The sequence below is a fragment of the Capricornis sumatraensis genome, chromosome 9 (assembly GCF_032405125.1).
Source record: "Capricornis sumatraensis isolate serow.1 chromosome 9, serow.2, whole genome shotgun sequence".
Classification (NCBI taxonomy): Eukaryota; Metazoa; Chordata; class Mammalia; order Artiodactyla; family Bovidae; genus Capricornis; species Capricornis sumatraensis.
In genome coordinates this window covers 61,698,241-61,715,057 of record NC_091077.1, presented here as the reverse complement: position 1 = coordinate 61,715,057, position 16,817 = coordinate 61,698,241, and the positions used below count along the sequence as shown (strand labels likewise).

At 42.1% G+C, this 16,817-nt stretch overlaps 1 protein-coding gene across 2 annotated transcripts in view; it reads left to right on the top strand.

Annotated features, from left to right (window-relative positions):
• The window catches only part of DCTN4 (dynactin subunit 4), a 33,259-nt gene extending 25,725 nt beyond the window's left edge, over positions 1 to 7,534 (top strand). For both annotated transcript variants that reach the window (XM_068979539.1, XM_068979540.1), the window contains 2 exons: positions 1,966 to 2,063; positions 5,003 to 7,534. In XM_068979539.1, the coding sequence (XP_068835640.1) occupies positions 1,966 to 2,063; positions 5,003 to 5,216 (312 nt within the window). In that variant the 3' untranslated portion in view covers positions 5,217 to 7,534. The remainder of the gene's footprint in view (positions 1 to 1,965; positions 2,064 to 5,002) is intronic.
• Positions 7,535 to 16,817: the final 9,283 nt, after the last annotated feature.

Sequence of the window (16,817 nt, the reverse complement as noted above, 5' to 3'; positions counted from 1 at the left end):
CTGGCAGTCTTGATTCCAGCTTGTGCTTCATCCAGCCTGGGATTTCACATGATGTACTCTGCATATAAGTTAAATCAGGGTGACAGTATACAGCCTTGACTGATAAACTCCTTTCCCAATTTGGAACCAGTCAGTTGTTCCATGTCTGGTTCTAACTGTTGCTTCTTGACCTGCATGCAGATTTCTCAGGAGGCAGGTAAGCTGGTCTGGTATTCCCATCTCTTGAAGAATTTTCTACAGTTTGTGGTGATCCACACAGTCAAAGGCTTTGGCATAGTCAATAAAGCAGAAATAGATGTTTTTCTGGAATCTTGCTTTTTCTATAATCCAGCAGATGTTGACAGTTTGATCTCTGGTTCCTCTGCCTATTCTAAATCCAGCTTGAACATCTGGAAGATCACAGTTCACGTACTGTTGAAGCCTGGCTTGGAGAATTTTGAGCATTACTTTGCTAGCGTGTGAAATAAGTGCAATTGTGCAGTAGTTTGGACATTCTTTGGGATTGGAATGAAAACTGACCTTTTCCAGTCCTGTGGCCACTGCTGAGTTTTCCAAATTTGTGGCATATTAAGAGCAGCACTTTAACAGCATCATCTTTTAGGATGTGAAATAGCTCAGCTGGAATTCCATCACCTCCAGTAGCTTTGTAGTGATGCTTCCTAAGGCCCACTTGACTTCACATTCCAGGATGTCTGCCTCTAGGTGAGTGATCACACCATCGTGGTTATCTGGGTTATTAAGATCTTTTATGTATAGTTCTTCTGTGTATTCTTGCCACCTCTTCTTAATCTCTTCTGCTTCTGTCAGGTCCATACCATTTCTGTCCTTTATTGTACTCATCTTTACATGAAATGTTACCTTGGTATCTGTGATTTTCTCAAAGATGTCTGTAGTCTTTCCCATTCTATTGATTTTCCTCTATTTCTTTCCATTGACACTTCTTTCCATTGATCACTGAGGAAGGCTTTCTAATCTCTCCTAGCTATTCTTTGGAACTCTGCATTCATATGGGTGTATCTTCCCTTTTCTCTCCTTTAGCTTACCTTCTTTTCTCAGCTATTTGTAAGGCATCCTCAGACAACCATTTTGCCTTTTTGCATTTCTTTTTCTTGGGGATTGTCTTGATCACTGCCTCCTGTACAACGTCATGAACCTCCGTCCATAGTTCTTCAGGCACTCTGTCTGTCAGACCTAATTCCTTGAATCTGTCACTTCTACTGTATAATCAAAAGGGATTTGATTTAGGTCATACCTGAATGGTCTAGAGGTTTTCCCTACTTTCATCAACTTATGTCTTAATTTTGCAGTAGGAAGTTCATGATCTGAGCCACAGTCAGCTCCCGGTCTTGTTTTTGCTGACTGTATAGACCTTCTCCATCTTTGGGTGCAAAGACTATAATCAGTTTGACGTTAGTATTGACCATCTGGTGATGTCCATGTGTAGAGTCTTCTCTTGCGTTGTTGGAAGTTTTAAGTTTCCCCTTTATATGTTTTTCTCCTTTATATGTTTTATGTTTCTCCTTTGTTTTATGTTATACTTTTCTTCTTCATATGTTTTATGTGTTTCTCCTTTTTGTTTTTCTTTTTTTTATACCACAGAGTATAAAGAACAATATACAAACACCCATGTTCCACCAGTCCCGAAAGAAAGAAAACATTGAAGGCACAGTTGAAGCCCCCGTGTCCTCCCACTTGAATTACCCATGGCAACCCCAGTGAACTAAGCACTCTCTTGACTTTTTCATTCCCTTAAATTTCTTTGTTCTTAATCTTTTATCATAAATGTCTGTATTCCCAAACAATATGTTTTGAAACTTTTTGTAAGTGAAGTAATGTTGTATGTTTCCTGAGACTTGCTGCTCCCTTCAGCATGTCTGGGTCAGGGCAGTGCTGTGCTGTATTCTGTTGGATGAATGTGCAGTGCACTGACCACTTCTGAGCCAGCCTCTGTGTGCTGCTCTCCAGGTGGTGGTGCCCCCCAAAGAGCTCGTCTTAGCTGGCAAGGATGCAGCAGCAGAGTATGACGAGCTGGCAGAGCCCCAGGACTTTCAGGACGACCCTGAGTAAGTGATCTTCCTGGGACTTGCCCCCACCCACCCACCCACACACCACAGCTGGCTGGCTTGCAGGAGGCCCACTGATAGATCTCAGTTTTCTTACTTCCCTGGTAGCTCAGATGGTTAAGGGTCTGTCTACACTGTGGGAGACCTGGGTTCGATCCCTGCGTCGGGAAGATCCCCTGGAGAAGGAAATGGCAATCCACTCCAGTATTATTGCCTGGAAAATCCCATGGACAGAGGAGCCTGGTAGGCTACAGCCCATGGGGTCGCAAAGAGTCGGACACGACTGAGTGACTTTATCTTACCTTACCTGAATTTAAGTAATTTTTTCTTCCTATTTATTATTACTAACTGATATATATGAAGATATATTAGTGAAGTGAAAGTGAAAGTTGCTCAGTCGTGTCCGACTCTTTGCAACCCCATGGACTATAGAGTCCATGGAATTCTCCAGGCCAGAATACTGGAGTGGGTAGCCTTTCCCTTCTCCAGGGGATCTTCCCAACCCAGGGATCAAACCCAGGTCTTCCACATTGCAGGCAGATTCTTTACCCGCTGAGCCACAAGGGAGGCCCATTATTATATGATACAGTAAATCATATATATGAAGAAGAAAATAAAATCTCACCACCAGAGATAAACACCAGTAACATTTCCATAATTAGGATCATTCTGTAAGCACAGTTTTTTTAACCTGTGTTTCCCATGGTAAAAAATTTTCAGGTGTGTATTTGTTAATGGTTGTGTACAGGGTATAGTACTCTGTCCCCAGAGGTTTATCATTGGATTTATCGACTTCCCTGCCACCTTTCCCTCTTTGAGTGATTAGTGATTAATAGATTTTACTCTCTCATACCTAATACTTTTCAGTTATTAACTGAGAAGTAAAAGCCAAGCCTTTCCCAGATGAGGAATACTTTGGTTAGCTTTCAGTCTAAAAAACAGAAATCACATCTGTTATTTGAACAGAGAAAATTTAATATGAAGACTTGTTAACTGGGTAAAAGTTAAAAAGAAATCTGAAATATCCCAGAGATGGCAATTCAGTGAAGCAGTTACCATGCCTAGGGCTAAGAGGATAAAGAGAAATGGTTAAAATAATTAGAATTTAGAACCTTGAAGGAAGGAGGAGTCCCACGGAGGTGCAGCTCAGACCTCTGGGAAGTGGGGGAGGGAGGGGACACTGCCTGACTAGTGCTGACATGGCAGGCTGGCAGAGGAGGGGTGGCATGCTGAAGCTGGGTATGCAGTTGGAATATGCACCTGGATATGCCACTTCCTGAGTCAAGACGCATTGCTGGAGTGCTGCCCGCTGGAGCTACACGGAGATAGGAGGCTCACCCGGAGGAGCAGCCCCTTCTTCGCACAGGCTGCTGGTCTCTGTTAGAGCCCCTGAAGGGAGCCTGACAGGGAGCCAGCCTAAAAAGCAGGAGTGTGGTTAGCAGAATCCTGTGTCACAAAGCAAGATACAGAAAGTGGGCTGAGGGAATTCCCTGGCTGTCCAGTGGTTAGGGCTCCACACCTCCACTCCAGAGGGCCCAGGTTCCATCCCTGTTCAGGGAACTAAGATCCCACAAGGTGTGTGGTGCGGCCAAGAAAATAAGAAAACAAAGAGTGTGCTTTGAGCTGAAAAGCAATAGCATTTAGTACACTAGAATAGGGCATATTTAAGGCTTTTGAACAAAATGATTAAAAGCTTCCTCACCAAGATACTGGAGAGAACAAATATAATAACATGGGACAAACGAGAAAAACCAAGTGACTGCAAAGGTGAGGTTAGTACAGTGATTGCAACACTTCGGTTAACTTCAGAAAGCACCAGGTTGGGTGTTTTAATTTTTTTTTTTTAATTTCGTATAGAGTACCAGTCCCCACAGCTACTCTTTAGCAGGTCTAGGTAGGCACCAAGAATCTGAATTTTTTTTTTTAAAGCTTCCCAGGCATCAGTGTTTGCCTGGGAAATTAAGGCTAGAAAGAATTTTTTTTTAACTATTTTTAATTGAATTTTTAAAATGAATCTAATATGAAAGATTTAGTTGGTTCAAAATGGTTGTGCTAGTATAATGCTTTTTTGTATTTCACATTATTGTGCTTTTTAGGACTTCCAGATATCTGGAAATTAATAGTACATAATAGTGGATAATATGAAAATGTTTAGTTTCAGTAACTTCTCTTAGAGTAGTTGAGTATCATTTGGATAGTAGATCACGTTCTGTTTATTTCATTGTTTTTTTTCTTTTAAAGCTAAACTGTTTAAACACAAACTTCAAGTGCATATCAGAAAACTGAGATGGAAACTTGAACTAGAGATTTTTTTTCTATTCTAAAAATTCCTAATTCACAGAGGCTGTTTACAAGACACACTGATTTATGATATTCCAGAAATTGTTTAAAGCTCTGAGTTAGCATCAGTCTGTATCCTGTAGAAATATTACCACATGTTTATAAAAGTTAATATGAAGATATGTTTGTGACAGGAAATCAGTGTAAACAAATTATGGTTGCTATGCACCCATTAAGTAAAATGGAGAAGATCTGTATATACCAATATGGACAGGTGTTTGTGATAAACAGTGGGAAAAAAACTTGTTACAGAATAGTGTGTCCCTTTTCTATTGGTTAAAAAGCATTAAAGTGTAAGTGCATGGAAAAATACGTAGTAGGTTAAGAGCCAAGCTGTTGACAGTTTTTCTCTGTGTACTGAAGAAGAAAATAAGAGAGATTTACTTATGTACTTTTTCCTGTCCTAAGTTTTATGACTGTATTTTACTTTTGTAATAAGGAGATCAGCATTTTGCTGAAGAAACTTTTCATTGTTGACAAACGGGATTCTGGTCATATCTTGTTGTCAGAGATTTCCTGTGGGCCATAAAATGACTGTGAGTTTAACTGGCTTGGCTGACCGGTGACCTGCCTAATGCTGTGCTTATTTCCTTCCATAGCATTATTGCCTTCAGAAAGGCCAACAAAGTGGGTATTTTCATCAAAGTGACCCCGCAACGTGAGGAGGGAGAAGTGACCGTTTGCTTTAAGATGAAGCATGATTTTAAAAACCTGGCCACTCCCATCCGCCCCATTGAAGAAACTGACCAGGGCACAGAAGTCATCTGGCTCACCCAGCATGTGGAACTCAGCTTGGGCCCGCTTCTTCCTTAAAATGTTCCATTGGTGGGCAGATCCCCAAGGACAGTATCACCACGAACCTGCGTTAAAATGTGGAAGCCGCTGCTTCGTTAGACCTTGTTTATAATGATGTACCATGCACTACTGAGTCCTGTTCCTAGGAGGGTGGGCGCATAGGCAAGGCGTTAGGAACACAGCGACTGCTGTACCTCTGGCTCTCTCCTCTGTTCACACCCGTAAGTCTGTGTCTCCCTCACTGAACCCTGCACGTTGACTCACAACAGCATAGTTCCATCCCAAGAGAGGATGTGGCTGTTCCTTGGAGTGGCATTCAATTGACCACTTGAGAAACTGTCCATACTGTCTCCCGACCTGATGTCATAAAGGATCAGTCTCACAGATGAAAACGTAAAATAACTGAAAGTTAGACCTGCTATTGATGACCTGGCACTGGTCTCAGTGTTGCACCAAATGCTTTTTGCATTCCACTGGATATAGTCTAGCACTCTAAATATATATCCGTTCCCTTGCCTCCTGGCTTCCATCCATTTGACAGGAAAATAGAATTGTCACGTTGTCTTTAGTTTTGCAATGATTGGAAAGACCTGTGAAATAGTTAAGGCACCTTCATTTGACTTCTTTAAGTGAATGTAGGATACTTATGTATTAGTTGCTTTAAAAGTTTTTTTCCCAGCAGAATATGGAACTTTTTTCTCCTAGGGAAAATTTGAGAAGGAAGCAATTGCATGTCATGTCACTGGGTGGCAAATTCTATTCATTTTAACTGTTGCCACAATATCCAGGGATTGATGCTGCCATGGGGAGGCATGCTTTATATGTCTTACTTCATACCCCTTCTCCTCTCTGCCTCTTTAACTCAGTAAGTTATTTAGTATTTGGAACCTGGAAAGAGCCCAAAGAAAACTTGGTGGGCAAGTTCACTTCTGGAATGCAGAAAATATCTTAAAGGTTAGATTTTTATCATGATCTGAACTAATGTTCTTTCCAGTGATTGAAGAGGAAAGTAACATTTGTAATCTCTTGAATCCAAAACTGGATATTAAGAAAAAACCTTCCTCCTTCCTGAGTTTATGACTTTTATCGTACAGTTTGTCAAATAAGCCCATTTTGATCGTAAACCATAAAATAGTTCAACAAGCAGCCCAGAATACTTGCCTAACAACACACATGCTGTTTTCACTTGGTATCCTGGAGTTGGCTTGCCAGCCTTAGTTTCTGTGATGTTTTCTAAAATGAGACTTGACAAGTAGACCACCAGCTGCACCATATTTCCATAAATGTATTGTTAGCAAGTGGCCAACAGACTTTTGGGGGAAAGAGAAATTTCCTGTTTATACCCTGGTTTTGTTTCTAAGTTCAAGCCTTTAGTTAAAAAAAAAATGTACATAGCAATTTAAAATATAGGACACAGTAACTTTTCGGCTCCCCTTGTAAGGTAGAGATATTTAGGAAACCTTTGAAAGACACTAAATAGTACTCTTAAGATCAATATTATGAAACTATTCCACAGAGTAATATATATGCTGCAGTGTAAGAAAAAAAGAACTTATATCTCTTAATATTATGATAGTAATAAGGCTTAGTCTCTGAGAAGTTGGGGCAGTGTGTTATATAATGACAAATTTGCAAACCGTAGAAATAGTTTAAGTTTTTGTGACCGTACAAAGTGTCAAATTAATTTCTATTTCACTACCCACTACAGCCTGCCCTGACGCCAGTGCTGCATATTTGCCAGTGGAGGAGATGAGCCTCAAGGTAGAGAATAACGTCCTGTGTTTACATGTTTGCACAGACTACACACTGTTATGCATTTATGGCATATAGCTGGTGTTTGTTCCCAGAAATAACAATGTTGAAGTAACGGGTCTCATCACCCCCATGTGACACAGAAACACAAAAACACTTTTGATCATAGAATTGTTTCCTCAGAAGCCAAATTAGCTTGCAGAATAACAGAGCTCTTAATTTACTGTTTCCTCAAGACAGTTTTCAGTACAGGCTGGTAATTCTGCGTGTTAGTAGAAATGGTTCAGTATCTGCAGTTGGTGAATTTGGACTTTAATTTGTTCATTTTTTATATTAGATCAGGTGCAAGGTTTTTCAAGTATGGTGAGTGTGTACTACTGCAAGCAAATTAGATGTCATTAGCACTAGAAACTGCAATTTGGGGAACTTAATCTGAATTTGTGATTTGATTGGCCCACTAGAGTTTTCTTTTGTTCAGACTGTTTATAGACTTAATGAGCTAAATGTCAGGCATATTTGTAAAGAAATATGCTTTTTGGTCCATTTTGGGAATGAGAGGCGCTCCTTGGTCTTTATGAATGACAGGTTACTATTTTGCCTTATTGCTTAACTTCATGTAGTGAAATAAAGCATACAAAGCTTGAGTGTGTTTTGTTTGGTTTCATGATGGCTGACTGGAGTAGCATGCCAGTGCTTGGGAGGGTGGAGTCAGCAGTTAGCACCAGAGTCAGTGGGGTGTGCTCCCTTCTCATTTCTTAAAATGAACTAAGTAAGGTAAAACCTCAACTTAGTTCACTGTAACATTGTATAGATAGATGTTGCTTAAGCTCCCTATCTCAGAACTATTGTGTAAATGTTACATTGTTAGGACTCTACCAACTTTTCTCCTGGATCATTGCTTGCAAAGATACCTTTTAAATGTGCAAGTAGCCACTCATCCACTTTCACTTGTACTCAGCTTTTCCCTCCTCTTATTGTAGTGAATTGTTCATGTTCCTCTTGTCTAAAGCCAGTGCCACCACTTACTGCGCTCAGTCTCACCTTCTTACCTATTCAGGGAATGCACTTCAGCAGTTTCTCCACCCCCCCTTCTCTTGCATCATTTCCATTGGCATGCTGTGATGTATCTTTAAAAAAATTGACTAACACCCCTCTTCAACCACCACTTCATTTTTCTATTCCCTTTTCAGCAAAGCTGCCAGCTTTACCTTCCACTTCCTCCTCCCATTTTCATCTGAGCCTATTCCACTTAGGCTGCCACCACCTCCACATCACCAAAACAGTCCTTGTGAAGGTCCCCAGCAGTCCAGACCGTTAAATACAGCGGTCAGTTCTCCGGTCTTACCTCTTTAGCACTTGGGTAGCATCTACCAGTGGATGCCTCCCTGCCTGAAAGAATTAGTTCTCTTGGTTTCTGGAACACAGCTCTCCCGGTTTTCCTTGTGCCCTTCTGGCAGCTTTGCTTCTGTGCCCTTTGCTAGTTCTGTCCCATCTTCCTAACCTTGGAGCATATACTCACTGTGAGTGACCTCATCCATTTTCCAAGCCATTCCCAAGTTTACATACCAGCCCTGGTCCACAGTCCAGAACCACAGTCTGGATGTTCTGTTGCCACATCTGCCTCTCCAGCAGATTTATCCCTAACTAGATGTCTTCCAGTAGGTGGCTCAGTGGTAAAGAATCTGCCTGCGATGCAGGAGACACCGATTCAATCCCTGGGTGGGGAAGATCCCCTGGAGGAGGAAATGGCAACCCACGCCAGTATTCTTGCCAGGAAAATCCCATGGACAGAGGAGACTGGCAAGCTACCATCCATGGGGTCGCAAAGAGTCAGACATGACTGAAGCGAATGAGCAGGTGGCAGTTGTATACCTTCAGTTGCTCACAGTATCGCACGTCACCAGTGCTGCTCTTACGTGCCACATCCGGAAAGTCAGCAACAACCCCTTTCAGTTCTGTCTTCAAACTGTGACCACTCCTCAGCCTCTGCAGTGTTAACTATCCTGGGCTAAGTCAGAGTCATCTACATAGACCCCTAGATGATTAATCCAGTAAGGTCTAAATTGATCTTGAAGCCATCCTGGTCCCTGTCCCACTCTTTAGTCAGTTCTCAGCATAGCAGCCAGAATCATTTTGCTGCTTAAAATCCTTAGGCTTCTTAGCTTGCTCAAGAGCAAAACAAAGTCCTTAGAATAACTTAGGAGGACCTATAGGAACTGAACCCCACTGCCTCCCCCTGTTTCCCTGAATTCATCAAGTACCTCCCTGTGTTCAGTGCATCCCAGCCACAGGGGTCTCCTGTTCCTGAGTCACCCCAGGAGGCACCCTCTAAGGGTCTTTGCACTGGCTGTTCCCTCTGCCTGGAGAACTCTTCTAGACTTCTGTACGACCCAAACCCCCGCCAGTCAGATCTGTGTTTGATTGCTTCTTCCTTAGGCTTTCCATATTCTCTCTAGGTAATCATGTAAACTGCCCTCCGCTAATAGACATATCCCCCTTCTTTGCTGCTTTTTTTCCCCAATAGCACTGATCACCATCCAGCACTATGTACTTTATTGATTCTTTGCACTAGAACATAAGCTCCATAGTGTTTCTTTTTTTTAACTGATAGATCTGCAGAGCACAGAGCAATGCCTGGCAAGTAGCTGGCAACTAGTATTTGTTAAATAATACTATCTGCCTTTTTCTTGTTTATATAGCTGCCAGGGTCCAGCCCTGGTGGATCCAGGGTAATTCGAAGCGGGCACAGCGTGGCGAGAGAGATATATAGATTTAGAGAGAGATAAGGAAAGAGTTTGCAGTTAAGAGAATAGAGGAGAGAAAGAGGCTAAATAACTTGGTTTACGCAGAGAGGTAATAAAACCTCAAGACAAGAGGTTTGCACCATCTACGTTAGGCCGCTGGCACCCGCTTGAATAGCAGAGGGTGTCCCGCCTTGGGCTCCCTCTCGCGTGGGTCTTAGAAGCCAGGGCAAGTAAGTAGATATGGTGAGCCTCCATGCCCCAGATGGAAATTCAGCCAGAAAATAGAGTAAAGAAGACACGGGGGAAACCAATCTTTCCAGTGACTAGCGCATCCTTTATTGTCCAGAAAAGCCTTTTATACTTTTGGTTGTACATAGAGATCAACGGATAATACAAAATTATGCAGCATTAGCAGCCCTGACTCTTATCGAGATCAGGCTTTCTCTCTGCATACCTAGCTGTATACACAAATCTTAGGTGATTTACATCATCTTCAGGCCAGAAGGCCAATTAACATTTTACAGCCCTTTTCTGATAAGGATCTGTCACCCAGAGAACTTACTTGTCTTAATAGTGTTGTTCTTCCCAAAGTCTGGTACCACTCTCAGAAAGCACTAAATAAAGTTACACTCTTACATAGCAAGGACACAACAATTTATAACAAAGAAAGAAGAGTACAGTGATTTATAACAAAGAGAAAATTCATTAACTCAAAAGTCTAGTGTTGCTAACATCAAAACTACTATGTTCCTTTTTCTATATCCCAATTACATTGATTAATATCCTCCCAGGTGCCTAAAAGATAAAGAATATGGAGGCCTGGCAGCAGTCATTGACTCGACAGTGAAACCCATCACCAATATAATTTTTAGCTTTTTAGAAAAGGCTCTATATCTTTAAGATGCTTTAAGCTTTGTGCCTCTCGTGGTTGGGGGCCTGTAAACAATCACAAGTTGTAAAAGTCTCCAACTGTCAGGCAAGTTAAAGAGCTGTCAGAGGGATTTGAGCTGAAACATTCTTTTCATATGCAGGAGACTAATTGGAGCTCTCAGTTCAGTTCAGTTCAGTCGCTCAGTCGTGTCTGACTCCTTGTGACCCCATGAATCGCAGCACGCCAGGCCTCCCTGTACATCACCAACTCCCGGAGTTCACTCAGACTCGCATCCATCAAGTCAGTGATGCCATCCAGCCATCTCATCCTCGGTTGTCCCCTTCTTCTCCTGCCCCCAATCCCTCCCAGCATCAAAGTCTTTTCCAGTGAGTCAACTCTTCGCATTAGGTGTCCAAAGTACTGGAGCTTCAGCTTTAGCATCATTCCTTCCAAAGAACACCTGGGACTGATCTCCTTCAGAATGGACTGGTTGGATCTCCTTGCAGTCCAAGGGACTCTCAAGAGTCTTCTCCAACACCACAGTTCAAAAGCATCAATTCTTCGGCTCTCAGCCTTCACAGTCCAACTCTCACATCCATACATGACCACTGGAAAAACCATAGCCTTGACTAGACGGACCTTAGTTGGCAAAGTAATGTCTCTGCTTTTGAATATGCTCTCTAGGTTGGTCATAACTCTTCTTCCAAGGAGTAAGCGTCTTTTAATTTCATCTGCAGTGATTTTGGAGCCCCCCAAAATAAAGTCTGACACTGTTTCCACTGTTTCCCCATCTATTTCCCATGGAGTGATGGGACCGGATGCCATGATCTTCATTTTCTGAATGTTGAGCTTTAAGCCAACTTTTTCACTCTCCTCTTTTACTTTCATCAAGAGGCTTTTTAGTTCCTCTTCACTTTCTGCCGTAAGGGTGGTGTCATCTGCATATCTGAGGTTATTGATATATCTCCTGGCAATCTTGATTCCAGCTTGTGTTTCTTCCAGTCCAGCGTTTCTCATGATGTACTCTGCATAAAAGTTAAATAAGCAGGGTGACAATATACAGCCTTGACGTACTCCTTTTCCTATTTGGAACCAGTTTGGACAATTGAACAATTGGAGCTCTAAGTTAACTTTTTCCAGAGAAAGGTTGGGGGGGACAGCCCCTGTTGATGTCAGAGAGTGGAAAGCACAGTACAATAAGGCAGGTAGACTCTGGTTTTGGGGGGTAGATGTTCAGAAAAATCCAGGGGGAACCCCTGAAGCCAGATCACGTCTTTGCGTATGTCAGGCTTCCTTCCTCATGACCTTTGCCACTGGCGGGATTCCTCACACTGGCTCCTGGCATATAGCTGTTGACCTTTTATCTTTAAAATATATATATAATATGTATCATATATAAAATATGTATCATATGCTTTTTTTTTGTCATAAGCCAAATATCTTACTTGCTTTGACCTCTCTTGTGCTGGTGTCATCTCTGCCTAGGATACTTTTTCCTCTCTGTGCCTTCTCCAGAGTTAATTTCCTACTCTCACCTCTGTCTTCATCCCATTTAGATGTGGTCCTAATCTTTAGTACCTAACCTTCCGAGGGCATTTACTGCTTCCTTATACTGGGTTTTGTGTGTGTATCACTGCTTTGCTGTATTGCACACCCCTACAGAGCCAAATCCAGGCCCTTTTGTAATGTTTTTTCTACTGGATTAGCCAAAAAGTTTGTTAGGGTTTTCCCATAAGTTGTTAAGGAAAAACTCAAACGAACTTTTGGACCAACCCAGTATATTCCAGTCAAAGGGTAGTGTGGAGTAAATTAAAAAACTCAAGAGCTAAGTCGCTTGCTCAGTTGCAATATTGTTGATCCTTGAATAGTGCACAGTGCAGGGGTTAAGGACACTGACACTGGGGGAAAAACCTGTGTGTAAGTTTATAGTTGGCCTCTGTATCCAAGGTTCTGTATTCACGGATTTAACCAAGTTGCAGATTGTGTAGTACTGTAGTATGTGTTTATTGGACAGGGGGCAGGGAGTGTGTATGAGTGGACCCATGCAGTTCAAACCTGTTGTTCAAGGGTCAGCCTTTACTTATCCCCATTTTCTAGTGGTCAGGGACATGTATAATGAAATTTATTTCACAATATAAACTGCCTACACAAGACAGTGAAGCAAAAGTAACATTAAACAACATGGACTCAAACAGTCAAAAAGTTGTTTCATTTTCATGCCTTGCTCCCCTCCCACCCATCTTTCTGTTATATCAAAGGTAAAGTATCAGTTCTTTTATGTAACACTTATATATATATATATACACACACACATGTATTTATTCATGGCTGTGCTGAGTCTTGATTGGTGCTCCAGGGCTTTCTCTAGTTTTGGAGAGTGGGGGCTACTCTTTGTTGAGGTCCCTAGAGCGCACAGATTTCAGGAGTTGTGGCACACAGCTCCACAGCATGTGGAATCTTCCCGTTCAAGGGATGGAACCCATGTTCTCTACATTGGCTTGCAGATTCTTATCCACTGCGCCCCCTGGGAAGTCCTATGTAACACTTTCTTTTAAAAAAAAAAAGGGGGGGCTTCTGGCTCAGCCTTTGCCAGACAACAGTAGCTTACTGAAAAGTACTGTTTCATTTTCACTGTATTTGTTCTTAAGGCTATGTCTACACATGTGATAGGATTTAACATTACCGAAGTGATTTTAAAAGTGTTCCTCTTAGAATATATTAAGTAAAAGGAGATTCAGAAGTTCCACTTACGCCTGTGATCACCCTGACTCAAACAGAAAACTGGATAGGTGACAAAATCATGCATTTTATTGGGTCTGTCAGATGGCCGATGTGGCACAGCAGTCAACTAGCCTGAATTTCAAGGATGGACAAACCCCTCCAAGGAGAGACAGGACGTAGACTTGCTCACCTGTAGCAGAGCAGGGAGAAGTGTTGACCACCATATACGCAGATAAGAGAAAATCGACTAAAATATTAAAGAGTTGCTAAAGGCCAAACTGAAGCTAACATGACAGTATAAAACCCCTGGGAGCCTGAGATACAGAGGGACCATGCATGCATGGACCAGCCCTTTCCAAAAACCACCCCATGTTCGTGAGAAAGACTTGGGAGGAGTAGGGGTGCTGGACCTCTGTAGAGCCCCCCTGGGTTTGGAGGCATGCAAAGGAAGGAGGCATAGGAAAGTCATGAAACCTTGCTTTTCCCTGCCTAGGTCCTTCCCTCAGTAAGAGCAAAAAGGCCTAAGCCACTGGGGAGAGGGGGGAGCAGAAAACCCTGTCTACATAGGGCACAGGTAAAGACTCATTGCTGCTGGGCCAAGGTAAGAAAAAACCTCTGCTCTTGAAAGGGACAGGATTCAATCCTGAGCCCCAGGATTTTATATCAATACCATTAAAGGCCTCCTGCAAATGCAAGATGGGCAGGAAACTCCTCCTCCAGACCAACCACAGATACAAGTCGGGGTTTGGCTGCTACAGAAAGGAGGGACAAGAATGCTGAAAAGAGACTCATTCCCAAGGTCTGGGCACAAAGGACTTACTAAAGACTGAGGCTGAATTAGAACAAAGAACCCTGACTTCTCTCTACCAACCCAGCGAGCAGTTGCTGGGGGCATGGACAAAGGGCATAGAGACCTGTCGTTATGGTGCAGGTATGCACAACAGCTGAAAGCTAAGGATGAAGTATGAACACTTGAGAAAAATTCTACAGTCCCAACCAAAAGACAAAATAACATTAGTGATATGAAATCTGTGGTACACTAAAGGCAAGCATAGCAACAACAAAGCGCAAACCTAGCCCAGTTCCTATCTAGATTGACCAAACCTGGCAATGGCCTGGCAGAAAAAGAGACTTGCTTATTTCCAGACGTTAATACTATTGAATTCAGTCTCTACTGATACATAAGTAACAACTGGCATTCAATAAAAATTTTGAGATACACAAAGAAGCAAGAAAAAAAACTGACCCATTTGTGATAGACAAAACAATAAGACTATATTCACATATGACCTAGATATTGGAACTATTGGTCAGGGACTTAACTGATTAACATGTTGACGATCTAGTTGAAAATTGGGATAATATACATGAGCAGATTTCAGCAAACAGAAACTATAAGAAAGGGACAAACAAATGAAAACCACAAGATCAGAGGTGAGGAATATCTTCTCTGGGCTCATCAGAACACCTTATCATACCTGAGGAAATAATCAGGAAACTTGGAAACAGGTCAACAGAAATTATCCAAACTGAAACTCCCAAAAAGAAAACAGTACTCAAGGTCTATGAATAATAATATATAGTAGTTGTTCAGTTGTGCCTGTTTGTGAGCCCATGGACTGTAGCCCACCAGGCTCCTCTTCTGTTCATGAAATTATCTGGCAAGAATACTGGAGGGGGTTATCATTCCCTTCTCCAGGGGATCTCTCCAATCCAGGGGTTGAACCTGGGTCCTCTGCATTACAGGCAGATTCTTTACTGTCTGAGCTACCAGGGAAGCCCTCAAGGTCTATGGGATGATATAATATAGTCTAATATGTCATTGGAGTCCCAGACGGAGAAAAAACTGAGCAGAATATTTAAAGAAATAACTGTTAATTTTAAAAATACAATGAAGGACAACAAATCACAAATGTGTGAAGCTCAGATAAACCCAAGCACTTTCCTATACAGGAAAAAATAGACCATATGATCAAGCAATCCCAATCCACATGCAAAATGAAAACCTACGTCTGTACAACAACATGTATGTGAATGTTTATAATGCCTTTATTTGTATTCACTGAAATCTGGATAACTCAAATGTTCATTAATTGGCAAATGTGTGTGTGTTTTAACCCCAAATACATCCATACAGTGAAATTCTTGGCAATAAAAAGGTACAAATTACTGGTATATGTAACAATATGGATGAATTTCAAATACAGTATGCCAAGTTCAGTTCAGTTAGTCATGGACAACTCTTTGCGACCCATGAACCACAGCATGCCAGGCCTCCCTGTCCATCACCAACTCCCGGAGTTCACCCAAACCCATGTCCATTGAGTCGGTGATGCCATCCAACCATCTCATCCTCTGTCATTCCCTTCTCCTCCTGCCCTCAATCTTTCCCAGCATCAGGGTTTTTTCAAATGAGTCAGCTCTTCGCATCAGGTCGCCAAAGTATAGGAGTTTCAGCTTCAACATCAGTCCTTCCAGTGAACACCCAGGACTGATCTCTTTTAGGATGGACTGGTTGGATCTCCTTGCAGTCCAGGGAACTCTCAAAGAGTCTTCTCCAACACCACAGTTCAAAAGCATCAATTCTTCTGCGGTCAGCTTGCCTTACTGTCCAACTCTCCATCCATACATGACTACTGGAAAAACCCATAGCCTTGACTAGACAGACCTTTGCTGACAAAGTAATGTCTCTGCTTTTTAATATGCTGTCTAGGTTGGTCATAAATTTCCTTCCAAGGAGTAAGCGTCTTTTAATTTCATGGCTGCAATCACCATCTGCAAGAGAAGTCAAACCCAAAATAATAGTTGTTCCAAAAATGATTTAACAATACACATGTTGATCCATAAGGCTTTTCATTTAAGAAGTTGGAAAAAAGTACTATTGTCTTTGGATTTGTGGCTTCACCATTTTTTAGCTACACGATCAGAAGCAAGTTAATCTCTCTAAACCTCGGTTTCCTTCTATAAACGAGGTACAGTCACACTTGCCTAGAGGGCAGTGGTTGCCAGAAAAGTACAGGACATCCTCCTAAATTTCACTTTCAGAAAAACGAGTCATTACTCAGTGTAAGCATGTTTGGAACGAATTTATACTAAAATAACTCGTTGTTTATCTGAAATTCAAATTTTACTAGACGTTCTGTGTTTTTGCTACATCTGGCAACCCTATAGCGGGCTTACTGTGGGAATTAAATGAGATAGTCACCGCAAGACGTTCCCCTCACTTTTTGGCATAATAAGCGCTCATTGGGGTCGACGCTGTTTTAATTCCACGCCCTCGTTCATTCTAGTTCCTTTATTCTTTCACTCAATTTTTAAATAAACCAGTTGAACTTGTGACTCTTCATTCCTGGCTGTCACCACTGGAAGGAAGTAACTAGAGGCCAATTGTTAAGAAATTCCAAGCGAGCGATGCCATTACACAAGGTGTCGCCCTCAAGGGCGCGCAAGACGCGTAAATAAGACGTCGACGTGCCGAGAGGCAGCCGCGGGGCCTGACGGGATTGTGGCGGTCCTCTCCCAACTCGGAAG